This window comes from Triturus cristatus, chromosome 1_2, assembly GCF_964204655.1.
Source record: "Triturus cristatus chromosome 1_2, aTriCri1.1, whole genome shotgun sequence".
Taxonomy (NCBI): domain Eukaryota; kingdom Metazoa; phylum Chordata; class Amphibia; order Caudata; family Salamandridae; genus Triturus; species Triturus cristatus.
Window position 1 is genome coordinate 773,732,414 of NC_140580.1, and position 27,090 is coordinate 773,759,503.

General features: G+C 42.3%; 1 protein-coding gene across 1 annotated transcript in view; it reads left to right on the plus strand.

The window, feature by feature from the left end:
- ANTXRL (ANTXR like) overlaps window positions 1–27,090 on the plus strand; it is a 333,449-nt gene that overhangs the window by 90,557 nt on the left and 215,802 nt on the right. Inside the window, exon 2 of the mRNA XM_085608779.1 lies at window positions 21,248–21,319. Coding sequence (XP_085464905.1) covers window positions 21,248–21,319 — 72 coding nt within the window. The remainder of the gene's footprint in view (window positions 1–21,247; window positions 21,320–27,090) is intronic.

The window sequence follows — 27,090 nt, forward strand, 5'->3', positions numbered from 1 at the left end:
CTGTAGTAAGTGCACATTCGTACCTTTTGGGAATGCTCTCTAAGTCGAATACAATTCAAGGGTTTTCAACATTTGCATTGTGCCCTTGACCTTGAGCCCTCATCTGTAACCCCTCCTTTTCATGGTTAATCCCCTTGGCTCTCAATATCCCTTTATCCAGTGTCACATCCTGCTCATATGTTTTAGACAGTACCAATGCAATTTAGGTATATATAATGGAGACCATTTCTTTTTATTTCACCCTTAGGGGCTGATTAGGATGACGGGCGGACTTATGTCCGCCCACCACCCTATTCGAAACCGGACCGCCTGACAGGCTGTCGGTGGTCCCGACATAGGCATTATGATGCAACTGTCATCCGCTATGGACCCCCAAAGTCCCTTTCTGCCTGCCTTTTCATGGCGGGTTAACCGCCATGAGAAGACAGCCTGAAAGGAACATTGTAATCCCTACAGGTAGTCCACAACTCCCTCGGCCGACCGCCAACCATCCACCCACCATTGAATTATGGCGGGCGGATACAATGGTTCTGATGGCGGTGAGACCCCAACCGACAGGCTGTCGGTGGCGGTCCCACTATCATCATAATTGTCCCCGTAGTGTTGCTAGTTTTATCAACCTAGTCTGTTACCCCTCTGTATATTCCATGGTTTTCCAAGCCTTGTTCAAACTCACAGCTTCAAAACACTTTGCGAGTCTGTCCTTGGATATTTATTTGACGGACCTAGTGTCCATGGAACTTTTCTTTGATTGTTTCTGGCTGTCTCCTAAGCTGGATGTGTCAAGTTCATAGTGGGAATCAAGAGAGGAGGGCACTGTGGAATCAGTTAGTGTTGCTTTCTTCTCCGGAGCAGGTCTTGCTTTGTCTATCTACCTCATAAAAATATTTTATGGAAATGTGACTTAGCAAGGGAGCCATGGGCCCTAGTGTAGGAAAGCAGAATGTGCCCTCCTGCTCACCTGTTGAATAGAGAAATACTGAGATGAGAGTGGTGTTGTGGAACCCTCACACTGATAGGCTTCGATCCCACTGCACCTGCTGTGATAATGATAGGTAGCTATGCCCATATAGAGTTTACCCCTAATCCTTCACAGTGAAATCGAAAAAGGGCTAAGTGGCTGGCTTGCTGAACAAGACAGGGACCCAGGTAATTCCTCAAGAAACAGAGTGGAACTTTGCAAAATCTCACCAAATTATGATCAGGCACGTTGCAAATGAATGACAGCTGTGAAAGCAATCTTGCAGCTGACCTTTTACCACCTCATGTACATATGTAGCCTCAGCATATTCCTAAACCCCACCTATGGACATTGATAGAATGACGTCTTCTCAGTAATAACTTCTTAAGGCCGTTGGACTGTGATATACGTTGAGAATAGCTGGGCCAGTTTCCAGGCTTGACAACTTTCTGGTCTAGCAATCTGTCAACTGACATCCAACTGGTTAATTTTCATATATTTGCAGTTGCCATTTGGTCAGATTTTACAATGCTCTCAAAACACAAGGGCACTGAGCTTTAGGAGGCCAGCCTACTGCCCCACCACTGCCCCAATCCAGCTGATACCTCTTCCCAACAAGCATTGGCAAAGGCGATAGATCTCAGCAACTAGACAAAAACTATTAGCTTTGTCAATATATTAGACATTTTGTACAACACCACGACTACTGTGCAGCATGGCTGAAAGTTAAAAAAAATAGTGTTATAGGCAGTAAGTTGGTGGGAGGGAGGTCAGGGCGGGAGAAAATATATAGTGAGTGAGGCAAAACAGAGAGTGGGAAGGGGTGTCAATGTAGGGTGTGGGCGAAAAAGCACTATGACATGGCCAGCAGTGTCTGCGCCATAGCGTTTTATTTTGTTATGGAGTGTGGGGGGGGGGGGGCAAGCAAAATGCCAGTTAACAAAGAGAGGGCATGTGTGGGTAAGTAACAACAAAGACATTGGACGGCAGGTAAGGGCAAGCAATGACAGAAATGGGGGTGAGTGGGGACAATCAACGACACAGACAATGTAGGGAGGTAGGCAGGTGAGAGCAAGCTACATAGACGAGGGAGGGCAGGTGGGGAAAGCAGCACAGACGAGGGATGGAGGGATGGCTTTTGGGGGCCAGCAACATGGAACAGGGAGGCAGGGAGGGTGGGAGTGAGCAAACAACATGGATGAGGTAGAGAGGGAGGGTGGGGGCAAGCATACTCTTGTAATCGCTGAATAATCCTTAAGAAATTAGAACTATTTTTATTCTTTGCAACATCCCGTGGAAATTGGAGTCCTCTTTCTGTCACAACCCAAAAGTGTAGGGCCTATGGAAATCTCTGAGCTTTCACAAAGGATCAGGAGCCATGTATATACTCACCTTGACTCTGCGTTGCATTGTTTTAGAAAGCACAACACTGCAACGGGGTAGTCTCTGTGGACAGGAACACTCACAACTAACCTTTCCTCGAGTACTACTCTCTCTTCACATGTCACACACAGACACTCGAGCACCATTTGTTCAAAATATGTCTACATCCTGCACACGACTCCCTAAGGCTTCAGTATGAATCCCTCAACATAAAATATGCAAACGCAAAAACTCTCATTAACAAAACTTGATGCAAGCATAGTACCTCTAGGTTTGTACAGTCAAGTGTTTATGTGCACAATGTCACGGGAGTGAGGTTACTGCACAGTGATGGTGCTCATATCTTACTTTGTTTCGGGTATGGATTCAAAACGTTACTGATAGGTATGCACCGCCCCAACCCCCCCCCCCTCCCCCCCACACACACACACCTCCCACGCCCCCATGTGGAATATGTAGGCTTGTAGCTGTTCATTGTTATTCTATGTCAGAAAGAAAGCTGTTTTTTGCTCTCTAGTGAGAACATACTAGTGCCCGCCATTTCTGAGTGCAGCTTGTGATGTCATCACCGAAGGATGCCCTGGCATGGAGAGCGATGGCAGTTAACGTGTGAACATGAAGGTGTGAGGAAAAAGTTAAACATGAAAGTATGAAATCTAGGGTATCGGGCAAGGCACTGATTTCCATCCAGGTTTCCTGAAAACTCTTCCTTTATGCACCCTATCTTTGCTTTTAATTTCGAGCGCTATCCATGGCATATTTCAGACTTATCCTGAGAGGTCTCGGGCTCCTGAGAAAGCGACCAATTTCAATAGAGGGCCCCATCCTTCCATGAACAAGGGGACGTGGCATGCACCTCGTAAAGGCAGGTGTGTACTGTGTAGGTGAAGGGGATCCCACTTAAATAACACTAAAGGTAGTCAGTTCTTTAATACTGACCTGACTTCATCAGGTAGCTCTGCGTGGATGAGAGGGAGTTTGAGAAGGTCCCTTTGCCACAAATTATAATTCCAGTTTTATTAGAGCCATAGGTAGTGTTATGCAATGCCATGTCAGTCTCAGTTATTACCTATAATGGGGAAATGTTTTACAGTAACAAAAGAAAGTTGTGCATGCAGAGGCAGCCAGAATTCTGAAAGGGATATTCTCTCATTAATCTAAGAGTGAATTTTTTATTTTATTTTTAGAGTTTTATATAGCGCGAACTAGACCCGAAGATATCGGCTATCAGAGCGCTTTACATGCGCATCAGTTTCGTTACAGATGGACACATTCATTTTTTGTTAGGCACGGGGAGATTAAGTGATTTGCCCAGAATCACAGGACGTTCAGCGTCACTGCTGAGACTCGAAGTCGGTTCTCCAGCTTCGAGGCCGACTGCTTTAGCCATAAGGCTACAACTTCTCCCTTAATATGCATTTCCTCATAAGGATTCAAGTCAAAATCAAGGTTAACTTTCAAGCTCCTCAGAATGTGACTGCTAAATTTTGAGCTCATCAGATAAATAGGTGTATTATAGACATGGCAGTGTGTTCAGTATTTGGTGTGGATGCTGAACAACCTGCTGACCTGTTACTGAAATGAATTCAAAATCTGGGAGAGTGACAGCGTGAACTGATGAGGAGCAGAGAAGTACTCATGCTCAATAATAGTCTTGATAAAAAGCCAGGTTTTCTCGACATGCTGAAGAGATAATTCTGTCCCAGAATTCTGTAAAATTATATCTATCGCTGTAAGTCCTTAGCAAAGAGAAAAAAATAAGAATGTGTTCAACAATCCTCTACAACTGACTGTGGTAAAACAGAATATCGTAAACAGAAATACTGTGGGACAAAATATCGTGCCAAGAATATCGAGGAAAAAAATATCGGGAAGGTAAGGTTCTATAGGCACTCAAAGTTTTACTAAATATAACTCCACATATATCTACGTTGACGATATACATATCTTCAAGGACCGTAGATGTGGAGTTAAGAATAGTAAATCTATACTTATCTATTTGCACTTATCGTCTCAATATTTTGGTCCTCTGTGTTTTTGACACAATATTATGTCCACACGATATTTCTGTTTCCAATGTTCTGTCAGTGATCTGGTACTAATGAGGTACTGACCAGGGCACACTACTGGAACACAGATTCCTAAATATCATACTAGAAAAATAGTATAGCAAGAATGTCAACAATAAATATATTTGGAAGGTCTGTGTATGTTGGAAAAGATAGGTTTTCTGCACTCACCTCTACGTATGAGTACCGTGACCAGGTATCTATCTTCAATGGAGCTAGAGGTGGATTAAGTTAATAATCGTATGCTTCTCTATATATGCTTAATGCCACCATATTTATGTTGTTGATATTATTTTTGTGATATTTTGTAGCACAACATTGTACTGGTTAATATTCTGACATACAACCATTTATTTGTCAGCTAGTTCCCTGTGACAGTGTTATCTAGTTTGGTTAAGAGATTAATTGCCATTCTTACTGAAAACGAGAATGCACAAACAATACCTTGGGGTTTGCTTTGTCACTTATCACCTGTGATGATGTTATAGACTACGGATGCCAGCATTTGCTAACTAATGATCATGTGACAATCAATAAATGTTTGTTTTACTTGGTTAAAAACACAAAAACTTGAATAAACAAAACCACACGAATATTAAAAGACTATTTATATTTAACTCTTGTGAGTATTTATCTCTTATAAGTTGATGGAACACTGAAATATGTTAGTCCTCATCTAACAACACTTCATTATGGAATGACAGATGGTGGTCCGCGGAGTTCGGACCCCCCTCCCACCCCGGACCTAAAAGACCACGCCTGCAACCTCGGCATCATCCTGGATAGCAAGCTATCCATGAAAAAGCAAGTCAACGCAGTGTCATCTGCCTGCTTCCACACCCTTTGCATGCCCCCCAAGATCTTCAGGTGGCTTCCGGTAAACACCAGAAGGATCATCACGCAGGCCCCATAATCATCAGACTCGGCTACGGAAACATGCTCTACGTAGGAATCACTGCACGCCTGCTGAAGAGACTCCAGACAATACCGGATTCAGCTGCAAGACTTGCACTCGGCCTTCCCAGAAGGACACACATCACACCTCATCTTAAGAAAGTACACTGGCTCCCCATCAGAAGAGATGCCAGTTCAAGATGCTGACCTACACCTACACGGCCCTGCACAATGAAGGACCAGCTTCCATCAGCAAATGCCTAAACTTTCACCAACCAACCAGAAAACCTCCAACCAGATTCCCTCTCCCCCACAGATCCGTTGAGCCAACAGCAGAGGAAGCTCCTTCTCGCACATGGCAGCCAAGGCTTGGAACAACCGCCCACTACACCTCACGACCGCACCTTCGCTTTAGCAATTCAGAAGAGAACTAAAGACCTGCATGTTTGAATGATCAAACCTCCATGTGGTAGCAATTAGCCCCAGCACCTCGAGACCCTCACGGGTGATTTGCCGTGATGTATAAATGTTTGATTGATTGACAGAATGATCAAATAGCCAGTGTGATAAATGTAATTCTTCAACAACTCCCTAAAGTTACTAAAACCGACATTGGAAGAGGGCACTGACTGAGTCATTCAGAGCCTAACAAGGGAAGATATTCACTTTAAATAGTCGATTCTTCTGGCCTGCCAAGCTTGTGGTTCCCCCTGCTTCATTTAGGAGGGAAACTGCTGATTTAAAGGCCGGTGTAACTTTCATCAGCTCTACAAGGTCAATCAAAGGTAACAGTCTGTCTGCAAAAGGGACATTGCCTTTCATGCATCAGAGGACCATTCTATTTGGGGCTTTCCTTTCAATTCATATTTTTTATTGCAACAGGCCGACCAGGTAACGCATGGTGGTCCCTGAAAGAGTTAAGTGCCCACCACAGTCAGGGAGCATGTCAGCGCCATTGTTTTGTTTTTCGCAATTTCTCATTTTGAAGCTGTTCTCTGCAAGGTACAGCTAACAATGGGCACTGATGAGAGCTAGGATATTTGATTGTCATCAATAGAATGTTGGTTAGCAATTGAGAATATTTAATGATTGATTGGGTTGTAGCTGTCATTATGATACTATTCTGCAATTTCATAGGTCCTCGTAAAATATTGGTATTTATACCACTACATTGTGTCTAACAAAAGTATTCAACCATTTAATATATATTTATATATGTATTTAGTATTGCAAACCAATAAGTGTCTCAGTATCAGAAGGGCTATGCAAGGTTTAAGTAAAATGTCTGTATTATTTTTCTGTTAATTGAAGTAGAATGCTGTACACCCAAACTTCTCGTCATGATCTTCTGTATGTTTATTCCTGCGTGAACTATCAAGGGTCTTATCAAAAGGGTTTTCGATGTATCCACCCTTTCACTTTGAAATGCAACAGAGACGGACTAGAGGCACTATTATTTGAATTATGCACTTTATGTGAAAATATAGTTATATTCAGTGCTTTAAATAGGCCAGTACTGTCCGGTACAGAGTACCGGCACTTTTTTATTTTGAGAGGGAGAGTACACACACTTCTCAAGAGTGACGTAATACTTTTAATGAGAGAGTACCAACACTTCTCATAAACAATCAGGTACTCTGTTACAGACTACCTGCACTTCTATTTCTCCAGTTCAAGCACTGGTTATATTTGCTGTATATTATCACCAGATAATGAGTTAGTGTGGTTGTAGTGACAAAGATGAACAAAAGTTAAATTAGCCTTGCCTGTACCAAGAGTGTGGAACCTCTTGTCCCATGAAGTTTAGTGCAGTGCCAATTACGCTCTTTTCTGAGAGACAAAGGTAAAAGGTTGCCATTGTGAAAGTAATACAAGGCTCGAGGACCAGTGTTAGGCAGGTCTATGACCTTCTCCAACCATCCATCCAGCCAGCCATGCCTTTCTAGAACTAAGGAAGAATACTTGATCTCATGTTCCCTGTCCCTAAGCTCATCAAATGCTCCAAGCTTATTACCACTGACTGGCCACACCACTTTCCTGCTACCTTCCAAGCACTATCACTTCAACGTTGCCATCCATCCTTTACCCTAAGACAGAAAAAGGACATGTCTTCCTCAAAACCTCTCCCTTACCGTTCTTTCTACACGACCTCTTTATTCCTACATTAAAGCAACTCAACCTTGAGGTTGGCTCAGTACTTATTTTGACTGCAGTAAACAATATAACTTAAATAATGAATCAGAAAATAACAAGCCAACTGAGGTTCTCTGAAACAATCTTTCAATTAAGATTGCTTAGAAAACTTGAAAGTGAAGAGCACTAAACTAACATAAGAAATGAAAACAAACACACCACATTTTATTCCCCAAAACCACCTTTATCCAAGAATAAAACAACACTTCCCTTAAACCAGCTTGCAGATTTCTTTGGCATATCAAAGCAAACACTACACTCCGAGCAGGTTCTATTATATTTTCCTCTAACTAAATGTGTCAGATTCCTCCAATATGTTACTGAGAAGCTCAGCTCTATTAGAATCCAAATTAATTATTTCTCAATGTAGTGGGATATTCTGCTAATGAATTAGCAAACAAATCCGGATTTCTTTCTGCCAAATCAGGAAAGATGACATTTGTACCATCATGTAACAGCTTACCAAGAAAACACTAGCACAATTGGCATGGTACTCGAATACAGGTTTCAGACTGCTATCGTCTGACAATAATGTGTTCTAAATTGGGTTCACAAAAATATTGCCACATTAAAATTAATAGAAAATCTTCATAGATCTGCTTGAAGCAGGCATAAGGAGTGACGCAGTGTATTAAGTATAGGCCTCACCCAAGCATTGCTGGAGTTGCGTCGTCCTTGCGACACGACTCCAGCAATGCGTGACTTTTGGGCCAACAGATGAGTCAGAATTTCTGTGTCATCTGGTGCGCTGTATTTTAATTATGGCACATCCATGGTGGCGCGATCTCTACAGATGTGTCAGTTTCTTGTAAATCTACCCCTCATTGTCTACAGAAAACACCTAAACACCCATCTCTTCCATCGTTTTCTAAACTAGGTTTCTAAAACTTGTATTGTTGTACATAATTTTGACTTCTGCGATTGTGTAATGTATTGCCTTAATTCTCTATCTTATTAAATTATCTTCTGAACAGTGCTTTTTTTTAAAATTCAGTATAATGTAATGGGAGGTTGCTTTATACGTAAAGCGCATGTATAACTTGCGATCCAGGGACACTATATGCAAGCGTAGTAAATAATGAGTAACTATACAATGTGCACTTGCAGTGGGTTATTCTTTCTCTAAGATCTCCCTTTACTGGTAACATTGCCAAAGGCACCCCCTGATGCGGTAATCAGAGAACCATCAGCAGTGCAGAAAAGACAGGATAATAAGTGTTCAGATCTGTCAAACTGTTTTGCATTCCTCCATGGAGGCAAATATATGAATCTGTCCCAGTTCTCAGCCTCCATGGAGTTCCTGTCTGTGCTTCCGCCATCTTCCGCGCTTGATCAGAGTTCATAGTCACTGCACCTTCAACAATTAAAACATGTCCTTCCTCTGGGCCTGTCATTATTTTAATTAGTTTAAAAAATCATTCCACACTGGACTATTGAGGTCCCCAAACCCCCTCCCCCCATCCCTCCATCCCCCATTGAATAATATAAAATAATAATTTGGGTTCGATTCAGTTCGGCCCCAGGTTTGTGAACTAAGATTTAGTACAAATTAAGTAGCTACTGATAAAGGAATGTTGATGACCTCATTTCAGTTTTAAATCCTTTCTCTTGGACTAAAGATAAGTGCAACCCGAAGCCACAGTAAGGTGACCCATTTACTAAGGGAAATGTCTGCCTTACGATTGACTTGTATGTATTTGCGTGTTACCATTTCTTTGCAAAAATGTAGAAACTAACTATAAATGAGTCTTAAGCACGTGCAACTTAAGTGCATGTGAATAATTTACAGACTCTTAAGTTTTTTCTTCAGTGTCCTTTGTGGGCGTCAACACGGTTTTGCCAAAGGAGGAGCTAGGAAAATTCCTTGCAGATATGCGTATGCACTCAGGTGTACCATTTCGATAAGAGCATTACCCATGCTTATAGGCACACATAAGTTACAACTGTAAGGTGCAGACATAACTGTGGGAGTATAGCAAGCAGAACCAATCGTCCCAATTATTCACGGTGTGGTGGAGATAAAAAGGACATGTCAGAGAAAATTCTTTAAAGGAGAGAAGAGAGGATTTTCAAAGTTTGATCCAGGGCTGGCCGTAGCACTGGTCGCGCTCGGTGCAACAGTCTTTTTTGGCGCCCCCTCTCCCATTTCCTCCTTCTCCATGAAATTCCCTCACTACCACTCACCAACAATGCACCTCATTTCTCTGTAGCACCTTTCTGGCAAACATTTCATTTTTTAATAGCGCTACTCATAGTTTAATCACACTCAGTTCTGTGATCTGCATGGAACACGTTCTTTGTAGCAGGCACATTCACCCTCTGTGCTGTGTGGGTGGCAGGAGTGTCCATGTGAGTGCATGGTGAGCGATGCAACAGTGTGAGAGTAGGGTAAGAGGAGTGATTGCATGAATTTGGGTGCAGATGTAAGTGCAGAGTGGGATGAATTAATGCATGGTTAGTGATAGGCTTGTTTGAGTGAGATTGCAGATTGAGCAGTGTGGGGGACAGGTGAGTGAAGTGTCACATGAGTGCAGGGTGAGTAGTGTGCTAGTGTGACTGCAGCATGAGGTACAGGGTGAACAGCGCAAGTGCATTGTGAGTGCAGAGCAATCACTGTGAGTGCAGGGTGAGCAGGTGAATGTGTGAATGCATGGTGATCAGTATGAGTGCATTGTGATCGCTGTGAGTGCAGGGTGAGCTTGAAAGTGAATGGGGAGAATGAGGGGTGAGTTGTCTGAATGCAGGGTGCATTCCCATATACTTGAAGTTACTCAGCATGTTATTGAGGGCAACAAAGGGTTTCAGACATGTTAAACTATTGCTATTGCGCATGGCTTTAAATGGGATGGAAAAACTGTGGGGTGGGGGTTTCTCTCAAAGGGGCATGGCTGATATAATTAAGGGCATGGCTTAAAACATTTATGCTAAAAATCTGTGCTCAGCATAATAGGCCGCCTTATTGGTATTTTGCTGCTTCTGTTTTTGCCTCCACATAAGTAACATTACACCTACAACAAGTCAGTGCTATTGGCTTTGTCAAATGTTGTTAGCTGCATACGATAAATATACTACATGCATACATACAACTATGGCTTTGTTGCTTATAATATTGAAAATGCTTTAGTTCTTGCGCAAGATGTTGTGGTGTAATGGCTACAGCTGCCAACTTTGGATCTGAGGAAGCAGGTTTGAGTCTCAGCATCGGCTCAACATCCTGTGTTTCTGGGCAAATCACTTAACCGTCCATGCCTACCAAAAAATAAATTAAGATGTCCATGTTGGTGCTCATGTAAAGCACTTCGAGTTTAGCAATACAGAACTTCAAAAAAATAAAAGTTACATCAAAACAATGAACTGCTGCAGAGATGAGTTTTTTTCCATTCTAAGTGTGAGGGTGAAAATGGAGAGCCTGATAGGGACCAGCCTCGCGCACCTGCTTTTAAAAACTGCCAGTGCTGAGCACCGACAGGACCCGGCACTTATAAAGCCCTGCTATTATGGCATTAATCGGGGATCGAGGGTGGAGGAAATGAATAATGTGCTGGTCCTTCAACAAGCTTCCAGTCTTATGATTAGAGTTGCCAGCTCATTAGTTTGATATCCCAGACGGTACAAAAATAAGTAGTCACCTAAAGCCATATTTTCAGCACTTATCTGTGCATACTTCAAACAGCAAATATAAAGAGAAAGCACTTTTAACTGTGTTCTGGGCTGCCTGAATGATCCATGACTGATAATTAAAGGGAACAAAGACAAAGAAGTCACAAAGAAATGCATACATACTTATTTATTTATTTATTTAGTGTCAAGACGAGGTCTTTGCAGGCTCTTTAAACAACACATTGCTGGAATTTTTCTTCCGGCAACCCTACTTTATATTCCTTTTCATTAAATGCTTTCTCACAATCCAGCAGTAAATGTAAAATACAGATGTAAGGAATAGGCAGAGCAGGGGCCCAGGGGGTACTGGAACCAGGAAAAAAATCTAAGCCTTGGTAACCAGTTTACAAAGGTATGTAAATATGCAAATAGTCTTTAAAGACCTGTGAAAAACGTGGGCGTGCCGGGGTTAAGACTCCAGACACTGCCCAGCCGAGCCCACAGCAGCTCAAGCTGCAGCAGCCGGGGCTGAGACACAGGGGGGAGGGAGACTGAAGCCCTTTTAGCCCCATGGGCGTTGCGCGGCTGATGGTGAATAACCCAAATTTTGTGCTGACGTGGGAATGAACAGCATTAATAACTAGGTAGGTTAAGAACTGTACAGCTCACCAAGTCAGAGTAATCTTAGACTTCTATTTGGCTAGGAGTGCATATCTGCCAGTAATGGCGGACACACCTGCCATAAAGCAATGTCTGGAACCCTGACAGTATCTTCCAAATTATACACGCCCTAGGCCTGACCCAGCCAAACTGCTGATGTGAGGAAATGTCTTCCTCTTATTCGAGCTTTGTTCTGCCGATATATATGTAATTTAAGGTGACAAGCATATTTTGTAGGGAAGATAAGACCTGGGGTCTGTTGACAAAATGGCTCCTAACCATAAGCCACAGTTGGAGGAAGTTGCCCAAAAGTTATTTATTTTCAGAGCCACAGGATCAGTCACGATTTTAGTGATTGGCTGAAAAGGTATTGTCTAAAAAACACACTAAATGTATTTTTCCTCGGCTGAAACGTTGAATATTGAATGTTTGGTGCATTTCTCCCACAAATATAATCGCGGATTATCGCGCACGCTTGCTCAGCTATGGGCTGTTTGAGTGTAATGAATGCCCCAGTGTGTGTGCTGAGAGGGTGCGGTGGCTCGCCGCAGTCGTGCAACAATAATCGTTTGATTCCAAAGCAGCGCGCCTGTAAAATGCTGCATGTAGCCTCGTAGTATTTCGGTATCATGCCTCGCGCTCTCACGCACCCAAACCTCGCCTTAGCCGTACTTTAATCATTAACTAATTTGTGGACTTCTTATAGCAGCACTGAAGTTGTTTTCCACCAGTATTTTTGCCCCTTAGCCATCATACCAGCCCAGCCGCCTGAATCCTTATTTCCAGAGTTATAATGGAGTAGAATGCAAATGAGGGAGCGGGGTAAATGCTGGCAGATGGGGTACACTTTCACAATATGTCAGTCACTCAGGGCAGACTACTGCCTCTAAAACAGGCACAGGAATATTGGGAATGTTGGATTGCCGGGCCTCAAACTTTCTGTTTTTCTAATGTAGCCTATTGACGGCAAAGCCTTTCAGTAACATTAGAAATTGTTTCTTATGTTAATTATGGACCTGGGCAACAAGTCAGGGCATATATATATATATTTGTTTTTCAGCGTTTTAGATAGCACAAACTTGACCCGAAGGTATCAGAGCACTTCACATGAGCACCAGTTGCATTACATAAAGACACATTAATTTTTTTGTTAGGCACGGGGAGAATTTGTGATTTGCCCAGAATCAAAGGATGTTGAGCGTTGTTGCTGAGACTCGAACCTGGTAGCCCAGATTTGAGGTCGACCGCCCTAGCCGTTAGGCCACATCCTCTCATATGTGGTGAGTAGTGGACAGTATCATGAATTATTGATCATCTCTTTACAGGTCGAAGTGTACCAGACAGCGCAGCTGTCTGGTTTGCTAAAGACATCTTAAGGGGCATTCAGAAAGTTGACCTAGGATTGCATTCCACCCGTTGCTTACCATTAGCATTGCAGTTTGTAACTCGCAGTTTCTGGCTTTCTATGTGCTGACTTTATTTGCTGACTTTATTTACTCAGGCTGTTAGGCTCGAGTTCGTCCTTCCCATTGCCCAAACCTTGTTTTCTGTATTCTTCCACAAACTTGCTTTCTGTAAACAGTCCTTTAAATCTTGTTCTTATCTTGTAGCATTTGCTGTGCATTCAATGACAGAGGTCAAATGTCATGCTGTGTCTTTCAGGGAGCTTGGTGTTTATTTTTCTTTCTCTCACTTCAAAGTGAGAGGATTCATGTGACAACTATGCTGGCTATGAGGGGTCTGCTTGACGAAGGCTGTACGATGCTATTTTTTTTCTAGAACACAACATAATTGAAATATATTGGGTGATATTTCCACACATTATCATGTGTGCACTGTATACTTTTATCAGTAAAACTGTACGTGAGCGCAAATGTAAGGGTCATTTCAATTGAAGATGTGTTGTCTGTATTGGCAGTACACTATCATACCATGCATACTTTATGTTTACACCACTCCACTCTAATCTACACCGCTCCACGCCACTGCACTCTACTCTGCACCCACACTACATAATTTCAGTACACTGTATCACTGCACTCTTCTCATTGCCACTCCACTCTACTCTATGCCAATGCATTCTACCCCACACTACTCTACTATGCACCATTGCACTCTTCGCCACTGCACTCTACACCACCCTGCGCCACTCCACGCCACCCAACTCTGCAAAACTGCACTCTATGCCAATGCACTCTACTCTGTACCACTTCACTGTATGCCAGTGCGCTCTATGCCAATCCCCCTTAAGTTACTCTAACCTACTCTGCACCACTGCACTCCACTCTGGAACAGTCTACTGTATGTCACTGCACTCTGTGCCACTGCACTCAGAACCACACCACTCTACTCTGCACCACTCTACACCACTGCACTCTGTGCCAATGCATTCTTCACCACTTTACTCAAAACCAATACACTGTACACCAATCTACTCTACGCCACTGCACTCTACGCCATTGTGCTCTGTTACGGCACTGTATGCCACTCTAATCTACTCTGCATCACTGCACTCTATGCCACTCCATTCTATTCTGCACCACTGTACTCTTTGCCACTGCTCTCTATGCCACTCTACTTTGCACAACTGCACTCTTTACCACTCTACTCTGTGCCACTGCACTCTGCAAAATTGCACTCTGCGCTATTGCACTCCGCTGTTCTATATACCACTGCACTCTACGACAGTATAGTCTGCAACACTGCACTCTCTGCCTCTCTATTGTATGCCTATCTACGCCACTGAACTCTGCATCGCTCTGTTCTATGCCACTGAATAATACGCCAATCCATGCTAAGCCACTTTGCACCACTTAACTCTATGACACTCTCCTCTATACCACTGCACTCTGCGACACTCTTCTCTATACCACTGCATTCTATGCAACGTCACTGTACTCTGATACAATCTACTGTGCGTCACTTCACACTACTCTGAAACAATCTATTCTGCAACACCACTCTGTTATGAAACAATCTACTCTACACCACTTAACTCTACTATGAAACAATCTACTCTATGCCACTTCACTTTTCTCTGAAACAATCAACTCTATGCCACTTCAGTCTACACCACTCTATTCCACTCTATGCCACTGCAGTCTATGCCACTCTTCTCCACTACACTCTACACCACTGCACTCTACTCTATGCCAGTTTACTCCACTCTGCCCCATTGCACTTCACGGTACTATACTTTACTCTGCACCACTGCACTGTATGCCACTCCACGCTGCGCCACTCTACCCTGCCATTTACTGTGCACCACTGCACTCTGACACTGCACTGTACGCCACTTCACTCTATGCCTCTCTACTCTACTCTGCACTGCTCTACTCTATGCCAGTGCACTCTACCAGGCACCACTGCACTCTTTGCCACTCCACTCTGTACCACTCCACTCTACGCCACTCCACTCAGGAACACTGCACTCTATGTCAGTGCATTCTATGCCACTCCTCTATACCACACTACTCTACCCTGCACCACTCCACTCTATGTAATTGCAATTTACGCCACTCTACTCCACTCTGCACTACTCCACTCTATGTCACTGCAATCAATGCTGCTCCACTCTACTCTATGCCACTCTACTCTACTCCACTGCGCTCTATGCCACTGCACTTTAATCTGCACCACAATACTCTACCCTGCAACACTCCACGCCACTCTGAAACAATCTACCCCACTGCATTCTATGCCACTGCATTCAATGCCACTCTATTCAGCTCTGCATCACTGCACTCTGCACTGTACGCCGTTTCAATGTATGCCACTGCACTCTATGCTATGTCACTCTCATCTAAATCACTGCACTCTACGCCAGTTCACTCTACACCACTTTTCTCAAAACCAATGCACACTACTCCACTGTACCTACGTGAACTACTTTGAAACACTGCACTTTACGCTACTATATTCTACAATATTCTACTGTATTTCCACCGCACTCTATGCCACGGTACACTGTCACTCTACACCATCGCTCTCTACATCACTGCACTCTATTCCACTCTATTCTGCAACACTGCTCTCTCTGCCACTGAACTCTGGACCACTCTACTCTAAACACCTTCACTCTACGCCACTGCACTCTATGCCACTTCACTCTACTCTGAAACAATCTACTCTATGCCACTGTAGTCTATGCCACTCTGTGCAATTCCACTCTGTGCCACTTCAGACTAGCCCACTCTATTCTACACTCTATGCCACTGCACTTTACACCAATGTACTCTACACCACTCTACTCAAAACCAATGCACTCTACACAACTGCACTCTATGCCAATCTACTCTGCAACATTGTACTATATGCCACTATACTCTATGCCACTGCACTCTGCACCACACAACTCCACTCTACGCCCCTCTATTTTGCAACGCTGCACTCTACACCGATGCACTCTATGCCACAACTCAATGCTACTCCACTCTACGCTGCACCACTCCACTCTACCCTGCACCACTGCACTCTACACCACTTAAGTCTACTCTGAAGCAATGTACTCTATGCCACTGCGCTATACCCTGCATTACTAATAATCTACCCAGCACTATTCCACTCTACTCTAAAACAATCTATTCGACATCACTGCACTCTATGCCCCTGCACCCTACTCCACTCTACGCCACTGCACTCTACACTGCGCCACTCTGTCTCTGCAGTCTATGCAATGCCACTGTACTCTAAACCACTCACTCTACGCCAATGCACAACACTTTACTCAAAACCAATGCACCCCACACCAAATCCACCTACCTACCTACCTACCTACTTTGCACCACTGCACATTACGCCACTGTACTCTTCATCATTCTACTCTATACCATTGCACTCTACATCACTGCACACTATGTCACTCTACTCCAATGCACTCTGTTACTGCACTCTACGCCACTCTATCCTACTCTGCCCCACTGTACTCTATGTCACTGCTCTTTGTACAACTCTTTGACCCTGCACTCTATGATCCTGCCTTCTGACACTCTGCATGACGGCACTCTGTGCCACTGCACGCTACTCTGCATTATGCAACTCTACGCCACTGCACTCTATGTCACTGCACTCTATGCCACTGCACTCTATGCCACTGCACTACTCCACTCTACCCGGCACCACTCCACTATATGCCACTTCGCATTACACCACTACTGCACTCTGCATCTCTCCACGCTATTGCATTCTACCCCACTGCAATCTACTCTGCACCACTCTACTCTATGCCACTGCACTGTACTCTACTCTACATCACTGCACTCTACACCCCTTTACTCAAAACCAATGCACTCCATGCCACTGCAGTCTACTCCAATGTACTCTGTACCACTTTACTTTATGCCACTTCACTCCAGGCCACTATAGTCCACTCAACTACAATCCACTGTATGACACTCCACTACATGATACTCCACTCTATGATGCACTCCTCCATTAAACTCTGCTACACTCTGACACTGTACTCCACTCTATGCCACTCCACTCAACAGCACTCTACTCCACTATATGCCATTCTATGACACTACTCCACTCGACAACGCTCTACGCAACTCCCTCTATGCCACTCCATGACACTTGACTGTACTGTATTCTTTAATACTGCTCCGCTCCACTCGCTGCCACTCCAAATTGACAATCTACTCCACTCTACACCACTCTGTTCTACAACACTCTACTCCACGCAACACCATATATGCCACTCCACTCTGCTCTACACCGCTCCATGACACTCTATGCTACTCAACTTTACTCAACTCTTACACTGTACTCCACACCACTCACCTTTACCCCACTAACTTTCAGCCATGCTAAACAGCAGCCACTCTGGCGTACAATTTTGCTAAAACATATTGGCAAAGCCAATAGGTCTTGCATAGGCGAGACCTATTGATTTTGCCAGTGCTTGTTAGTAGCCCTGGGTGGGACTCACGGAGTTTAACACCATTGAATTCTGCGGAGATGTGAAAAACTCAGCAAGAGTCCACAGAATAGCGCAAATGGGCGGAAATAGGCATGTAGCGCTGCCTACACTTTGATTTAGTGGCAGGATCTTGTTCCATGCTGAAAAAAGAGTGATAACGGCACCATGTCATGTGCTATAGAGCGTAGCTTCTCAAGCTGATTTTGCTGCTGCTCAAGTAGATTATCAACTCAAGCAGCAGCTTTCTGGCTTCGATAGTCTCGAACAGTCTTGACCTTCCCGCGAACGCATGCGATGGAGAAATATCACCGGGTGCCCTCCTAGCAAACAAAAATCACACTAGGGGCTGCCAAAACTCGCTTGCACTCGCTAACCTACCGCTGGCGGGCTGCGCACAAAAAAATTCTCCACCATGCAGCAGTTGGTGGAATTTGGCCCGGAACTTCGTGTTACAAGCATAACGTGGAGTGGCCAAAACTCCGTCAACTCTGCAGTGGAGTGGAATATATCGCCCACTCCTACTTTTTAGGTCAGGCTTAACAGTGCAGCTGAGGGTTTTTGGCTACGCCCACATGTTGCTAGACAGTAGAACATGTTTTTATTGGGCAGAAGTGTTGCACTTCCATGTAAGAAGTGCTTACCCACTAATAACTGTATTCATTTAACAAGTTGCCATAATTCTTTATCAAATCTAGCTATAGTGTTACAACAGAGGTTGCCTTTTATGTCACACTCATTCCAATACAATGCTATATGTCTCAAAGTTAAATATGATGTTTCTTCTTCTCTAGCAGCAGCACTGATGGGAGGAGGGCAGTCAGGAGATATGTGTTGCTGTATTGCAGACCCAGCCACTTCTGTCTTCCCTTTCCATCCTGAATTCCATAGATAACTTAACCTGGTACTCCTTGAGAGAATAGTGTTTTCTATCTCTCTATTTCCTAGATTTAAGATGTATGGGCAAGAGGGACTTTTTAAACTTCTCAACTCCCAAAAGTTCCCACAATTATTGATATAAAATTGGGCACCAGCGTTTTGCTTTTGCTCTGGTACTAAAGGACATGGAATGGAGTGCTTTCCTCTTAACACAAAAATGTCATTATATGCACCAAAATCCACCCACTTTCCACACATTTAATTGAAGTTTTTACAGCTTCCCACATATTCTAAATGATCCCCAAAGTAGTAGTCTGTGAATGACAAAATATATAAAATATTAGTGCATAACAATTTTTTGTATAATAACAGCCTTTATAACCTTATAAACCATAAAGATAAACTTCTTTTGTTATAGTTTAGCAATCATAAATTTCATCAATGCAGATGTTGAAATGCGTCCACCGTGAGTTATGAGATAACAGCCATTGCAGTAAAAAAAACTTTTACATTGAGCAAATCACACCAAGAAAACGTTTTGACAACTCACTAGAAGTTATCACTCAAACATAGGTTTTAAATTCATCATAGAAATTCGATAATAGCTCAGTGCATCAGGCTGGTTACGGACAGTGGGTGGTAGGAGAAGTGATGGGGCTTAGTGCACACTGCCCTAATGGGCCAGCCCCCCCTGAGGTAGTCTTAACGTGCCTGAGTGCAAGAATGAGAAGATGGTCACTGCCATGAATAGTACATTAAAGAAGATGGGCCAGCCAACAGGTCCATACATATAAGAGTGAAGGGTTCTTTTACAGTTCCTGATGATAGTTATGTTGATGGGACGAATCCAATCTTGGTTATGCTTCATAGACCAAGGTGACTGTGTACCTCATATGGGCCATAAAGGAGTTCTAGGTCTTAGCAGTTTGGTCAACTAATGTTGAAACAAGAGTTTTTAGTCAAGGGATGGATATCAGAGAGATCTTAGATAGAAGGCTGTATATGGGGAAGTATCCCTGTAATGTTTGTTGGTGAAATGTCAGCCCAATATGAGTGCGGAGACTCCTCAGTCATAAAGATACTACCCGTAAAATGTGTTTGTGAATAGTAAAAATTTTAAACTTACACATTTGTGTGAATTTTCCTTTGTGAATCAGGCCCATGCTGTTTATTGCATTAATAAATAAAAGTTTCACAACAGCAAGTGGCCAAACACAATGAGCCAGCGGCCCATGATTATAAGTGTAAAGTTGTTTCTTTCTCGGCATCACAGGAATGACCACAATGATCCAGGAGATCGTAGTCCATCAGTATAGGCTTCAACGTTAGAGGCGCTTGGGTGATTCACCGCTTCCTTGTACATTTGGCTCTATTTAGTTATTTTACCACTGCGTATCACTGGACATCATTATCTAAGCAATCCTGGTACATTAGTTCACGGATGTTCCAGTTCCACAACATGAGCACATGATGATCTATGTGATCCTTAATACAGCGATCGCTCCTGGCGGTGGGAGGACTTGATGCTCGGTGTGGGCCAGTACCTCAGTAAAGTGATGTTCTCTGCGCCGCACCAGGGCTTTGATGTGATGACTACAGTTTACTGGTACTTTGGTATAAACTTGTTTCCTTCTCTACACCTGAAGGTGGGAACAATGATCTAAGGAGAGTCTTTGCTCACTATCATTGCAATGATTTCTTTACTATAGCAGTGGTTGAACATTATGATTCTTTGGGTCCATAACTCCAAATGTAGTGATGGTTTCTTGAACAGAAAAGGTAGCTAAACATGATTATCCACTGGTCGAGTTGATTAGTTTAGTGATCAGTCGAGCATCATAACCAAGATTTTGCAGAGGAGTCTGGACTTTTTGTATTGATGGTTCCTCTACAGACACTAAAGATAACAATTCTCGTAGTAACATCAAATCACTATCAATCTGTAATTAAAACTCCACAGCATCGTAGAACCTATGGAGCTCCATTACAAGGCTTGTGTAATTTCAGATTCTATGAGAAACAGTGTTCTGGCTGACTCAGTACCGACAAGAAATGCATAGAGACCACATTTTCGGCTAATTCTCATTCACCCTTCAATTCAAAGTTCACTAACTTAAAATTGGAAAAATCTCTTGATTGCAAATAGTTGTCCTTTTATGAAAAATGAACAGAAAATAAACATAAGACAAAGAAATGCATGAATAGAATATGCAGTACGTTCCAATGATCCACAAAACATGGCAAGATAAGAAGCAATGTTTAAGTTCAGCCTGTAAAGTTGAGAGAAAGAAACATAGGGATGTCTTTGCGATCTGTAATAGGAAACATCTTGACAGGAGAATGGAGCCTTTAAAGGTAGAAAAGGAGAGGATTAAATCTCAAACACAGAATTAATACTCTTGGGATCATTCAACAATTTGCTTGATGGTTTTACATTTCAGAATTGATTTCTTAATAGGCGGCCATGATACTATATGACTCTGTATTGATGTCAGACTTTAAAGTTGTACCTCAGTTTTAAATGATGGGCACACATTTAAATTACATTGATGTGCTGGTGTCCAGACCTACAAACACCAATTTCCCATGATGGAGTAACATCTGAACATTAATGATGCTGTTTGGGCTAGCTCTGCCAGATGTTTAACTTGATACAGTTTCTTTACGTTGCTTTTCTGAAATCTCTTTCAGGTCTGGAAGTGTCAGAAATCACTGGACTGAGATATTCTCCTTCGTTGAAAGTCTTGCTGAAAAGTTTATAAGGTATTGTTCCAGAGGTTCTTTCTCGCCTCATTTATTGTTGAGTCTGTCCACATTTATGCTTTGAAACTGTGCCAATGCGCATGTGGGAAATGCAAGTGGGAAGGGCAATGTTTGAGCATTTTGTGAATTTTGGCACAGGATCTCTTTCAGGCTGGACAGCTGTTGGACATGAATTTTACAATTGTGGCTATGAAGCATATTGATGATTCCCTACTGAATGACAATTTGTTTTTATTTATGGCATGTGCAGTATAGTATGCACACCGGAAACTGAATCATCAGGATACGAGCAAGGATGGAGAATAAATACAGAATAAAGATCTCCATTATTAAATATAATCTTAGAAGAACAGTGTGCTAGGTCAACAGCAATAAGTGGGAGCTAGTGTCTTACTTAAGCCCAGGGGAGCAAAGGTCTCGAGAATGTGCCAGAAAAGTATTTTCCAGCATTAGGGGCCCTGCAATCAGAGGGGTTTCTCCATGGGAGATGTGTTTGATGGGAAAAAGGGGCTGGGCGCAGTTGGTTACCCAGAGACCAAATCGAGCACTTGAAGAGAACTAGTAATAGTTCCCCATTCGGACATGAATAAAATGATTAATGCTTAATTCGGAGCACTTAGGAAAGTTTATATTGTGTCGCCTACTGAACGCCTTGAAATTCTCACAAATCAACCTCCTCTCTTGTTATTACAAGAATATGTTATTATTAACGTTGCATGATTTTTAAAAGCTAAGATGAGATTGAGACATTTACAGAGAAATTGTTCTGTGTTTTAATTGTATTTTATGGCTCATGGATTATTGTATTCTATGCTGTGCTTTTATTGTTTTAAATGCAGGTGAATAAAGCTTGATTTGACTGATTGATTGATTAATGCTTAATTATATCAACTGATGTTTGGACCTTTTTTAGCATCAGACTGTATTTAATCAATGCTTTAAACACTTTTTTGACAATCTTTTCCAAATACACCCAATAGGCATCAAGGATTCGTTTTCAGGGAGTAGCGGCTGCACTGGGCATGGACTAGTACTCCTAAGTAGGGGTGGGCAGTGAACTCGCCTCCGCCAGCGGAGTTTGCAGAGTTTTGCACACTCCGGGCTCTGCTTGGGCGCGGCGTTAGGCAAAGCTCCGCCCACCACCGCATAGAGGAGTTACGGGTGCCCAGCCCCACATAATTGAAACTGATTCCAAATTGGGTGTGACCGGCCAGAACCAATAGGACACTATCCCACACACTGGAAGGAAGAGGGAAAAAGTTGGGTTCATGTGGGACTGAAAGTAGGCAATTGTGCACTTTACCTCCCTCAAGGTTGTGAATGATATCGCATGGATCAAAGAGAATGTAGATGTATTGCACTTACTGTACCCACTGCTTCTCTGCTGTTCCTCTATGGTTACACAAACATTTCCTGGGTCATTTATGGCCAGCCGGACTACAGAGTACTTGTGGATCCTGATTAACATATATGGGAACTACAATTCTGTTCATGTAATCACGTACCATCCATAAAACCCCATTCATTCTTTAAGTCACATCCCAGATACACCCCACAGATGTAATACCCCACTCACAGAGCACACCACCAACCATGCAGGGGAGAGGGTACAAGTGCATCCCTAATCCCCTGTCAAACCCAACCATGGCTGCAGCCCCTGGTAGCTTGGAAGTGAAAGGGAGTTGCAAAGTCCCGCCTCCCTGTCCTCTAGTCTCCGGATGTTTACCAGTGCTTCCTATGGGCAGGTTTATACAACGCTGATGATGAGCATAAAATAAATCCTTCCACACTCCATGATCAACCGCCGCAGCCTCATTAGCTGCTGGCGTCGCTAACTTCACATTGAGAGGTTGGGCACCATCTCGCATCAGCACAGCTGCTCTGAAGTGTGCACTGTCCTCCATGCCAGCCATGGAGCCTCGCACCCTTGTGCTACTGCTCTGCCTGCTTACTCCCTCCCAGTCACTCAGCCCGGACCGGAGCTGCACGACCCCCTGCTACTGGGGGTGGGACAGGGTGCTGCACAAGGTGGACCGCTGCTTGTTTGGGACTGTCTGTGCTAGCCCACAACCTGAGCACTATCACCACTCACCAGCTACCTGTAAGTGTGCATGTGGTGCAGATTGGGGTGTACAAATTCTCCCTACTTCCACGGATAGAGTAAATTCACAGATACACGCACATACACTCATCATACGCTTGGGCCCATTTCACTAACATACACTCAGATTACTCTATCAGCACTGAACCTGTGGAAAGAAAACCTTCTAAACACCCTGCATCTACACTACGGTCGATAAGACCTAATTGACACTGTCTTGAGTCATGATTTAACCAATAATAATCAACAATAATCAAAAGAGAGTACTCAATAATTGACAAGAAATAACCACCAACACAGTATTTCAAATAATGGTAATTTATCTAAAATTAGTTCAAAGAAAATCAATTCAAAAGCAAAATCATTATTCTCATAATTACCTATTCTAGCTAAATGTCATAAACGAGTCAGGACAGGTCTCTCGATAGAAGTCTCTCAAGTCGCCGTCCTCACAGCATCGATCCTCACCAACGCAAGTTCGGAAAGAAGTGGCCTCAGAATCCAAAATGCAATGACCACAGACCCTCTCTAGTCTAGTATATTTATAATAAATTTAACAAAGGCAACATAAAATGTTTTAGATATCCGCTGAACCTCTGAGCAGAGCGAGCAGGAAAGGATGTAGCATCGCTACATTTGGAAAAATCTCCGCTCAGAAAAAACCTCAAAAATAAAAAGACGGAAGACGGAACTAAAACTTGAAAATGTTTCTTTTTCATGTTCATATTTCCTCGGAACCAGCATGGTGATCACAAAGTTCATTGTGGCTCCTTTGTCTTCCAAGGACACTTGGATGTCCGCCCAAAGCTGCTGTCCTCACGGAAAACTTTTAACCAGGCGAAGACTGTGGTCAGATGACTCTCGACCATGTTCAGCAAGGCCTTCTCATCAAAATCTCAGCACTCAAATGTAGGCTTTAAACGGTAGCCATTTTTAAATAGGCCAAAACGTACCATCTTAATTAAAAGAGACAAAAACAACGTTACCACAGCATAGTGATTAAACAGTGTTAACCCCACTAATACCCTTATGTGTATGTAATTATCTAGCCTTTGCAACACAAGAAAAGCATTAGTACACGACATTTAAAAAGCGTTTTTTTGTGCTTTAAAATAAACAGCACTCAGCAACATTTATTTAATTAAACATGCACATTATTAGTAAATAACATGAATGCAACCCCACGTATAGTTTTCTCTTATTAGTACGTATTGATTAATCAGAACATTTACACAAAACAAATAATTAGTAGTTATAAATTAATAATTTTAATTTCTTTCGACAATAAACAAACCAGAGCTTAAAAAACCCAATAGATTTTCAACAGAAAACTCTGCTCCAGCAATCCCCCCTTTGGTGATATTATCACCAAATAAACAACCCAAAAAAAAAAAAAAATTGTAAAATTTAATCCCAATTTTTAGGAGAAACTGGAAATGTCTTTTTCTTTTTCACAACACTAGACACCAGACTCCCTTTCATCATCCCTCTTTGTCTCCAAATAAACACTCTCCCTCAATTCTTCTAATTCTATTTCTTGTGGATCTCTTTTTCTTTTATTTCTCTTTTCAATATTTCTTTTAATTAATTTCTTTTTCCCTCCCCTGTTTTTACAACACAAACACACCAATCTTAGTATCAATAAAGCAACAATTATACAAGTTAAAGGAAACAATATCTTACCTATAATAGTACTACCTATTTTTGCAATAAAACTCTTAACAGCAACTATTTTATTAGCTATTTTAGTCCAAATACTCTCAGCTTCCAGTGGTACTAATTCTTCATGCAAATCAGTAATATTTTTGATATAGACCTTCAAGTCTTTGCTTTCGTCTGGAATGTAAGTGCAACAATGTTGAATTTTCAATATTCCACAGACCCCACCTTCCTTGGCTAATAGAATATCAAGGGCAAGTCGATTTTGCATAGACATGGCACGTACGGCAATCAATTCCGTATTCACCAAAACAAACCCTCCAGCGGTATTTGTCGATAAGCGATCCACCACTGTTGACAGTTTCCGAATTCCATATGCATTTAAAGAAATTCCCACTGCTGGAATTAAAGCTTCAAAAATGTCACCCACTATTTCTGACCAAGTTTCTCTCTTAAAACGTGTTAATAAATTAATATGTTCTACATCTTCTATTCTATCTATATGAAAAATCTTTGGAAAGACCAGGCCCACATAACACGTGCCATACCAATGGTCAGGCAACTTGTAATAAGCCTTGTTCCCACAAACATAATACACTCCTGGGAATACTGGATCCTCTCCTCCTCTAAAACCCCATCCTGTTGCAATGAAGTATGTATCATGACACTCACTCGTCCCAACAAAGTATGTATCATATTGGGATTTCCTTCTTGTAATACACAGCTTACCCTTCTGTGGTGCATCTAAAGCTAAAGTTGGACTATCTCCATTTCTCAATTCTTTTCCCATCTCAATGTCCCAAATTGTCTCACTCACTTTGTATTTCCCTGCCTTTTCATGCATGCTCAATCTCCTTTCCTCCACCATGTTTAGGAAAGCTTTCTCCTCTTCTTTCAAACTGCAAGTTAAATTATTCTTAAAAATGTAATCTAATGTTAATTCTTCTTTTTCAATGAAAATCTCACCAAAAATGTTAGCTTCTTTAGCTGGATTCAGCTTTTCATTCATAGGCAATTGCCCAAAAATACTATCTTTGTTAGACATCTCATAATCTATTTTCCCTAGCAAATAAAAAACACTACTTAACACACTACAAGAAATTCCATACGTAGCTGGTAAATGGTGATAAGTAACACCCTCTGAAACGGATGCAGGTAATTGCATACAAACGTAGCAATCCCTCACTTCCATTGTCTTCACATATTCATACAACAATTTCGAAAAAACATTGCTAGAAAAATCATTAATTGACCTATCTTTATGCATGTAAGTATTACTAATTCTAGTTGGAACTACTTTTTGTGAACTTTTCTCTACATTAGTCTCATTCTCAGTATGTATTTCAAATGTACCTATTGTAACTCTAAATGTAACTAATAAAGCTAAAACACCCCATAGTAGCATCAATAATCCAGTACAGCAACAGCACATTCTACACCATCTTTTCAAGAAGGCACATTTACTTTGATCATTCTCTATGTTAGCCATTTTACTACTTTGACCGTGTCTTTTGACTTAGCCTCTACTACTCCACTACTGTTATTCTTTATTTTTTTATCACTTCAGACAACTGAATTTCAGACTTTCTCCTTTTCACTTTTCTCCAAATGATTTCTTCAGTTCACTCAATTTGGATATTCATCACTTTTCACTTCTTCTTCTTCAGCAACATCAAATTGTATCAGATCATCAACAACATCCTGTGCATCCGACTCTTCTCCAATGTCAGTCAGGATAACTTTTAAGATTCCAACAGATTTTTCCTTTTCCTCAACCACTTTTCTCAAGATCCCCTCCGGATTGCCTCGATTCACTGTTTCTTCTTCTTCTCCTCCTTCAGACAGTGCCACATAAGACCATTCCGGTGATCTGTACTTTTGGTTGGGTCTTCTAATTCTCTTTATCTCCTCGGGTTCTCTTGACTCCTTTTGCTCCTTTCTTTTTACTTCATTTTGACTCGACACCTCATTCACTTGTTCAGCTTTCGATGTATTTGCTCTTATCAGTCTG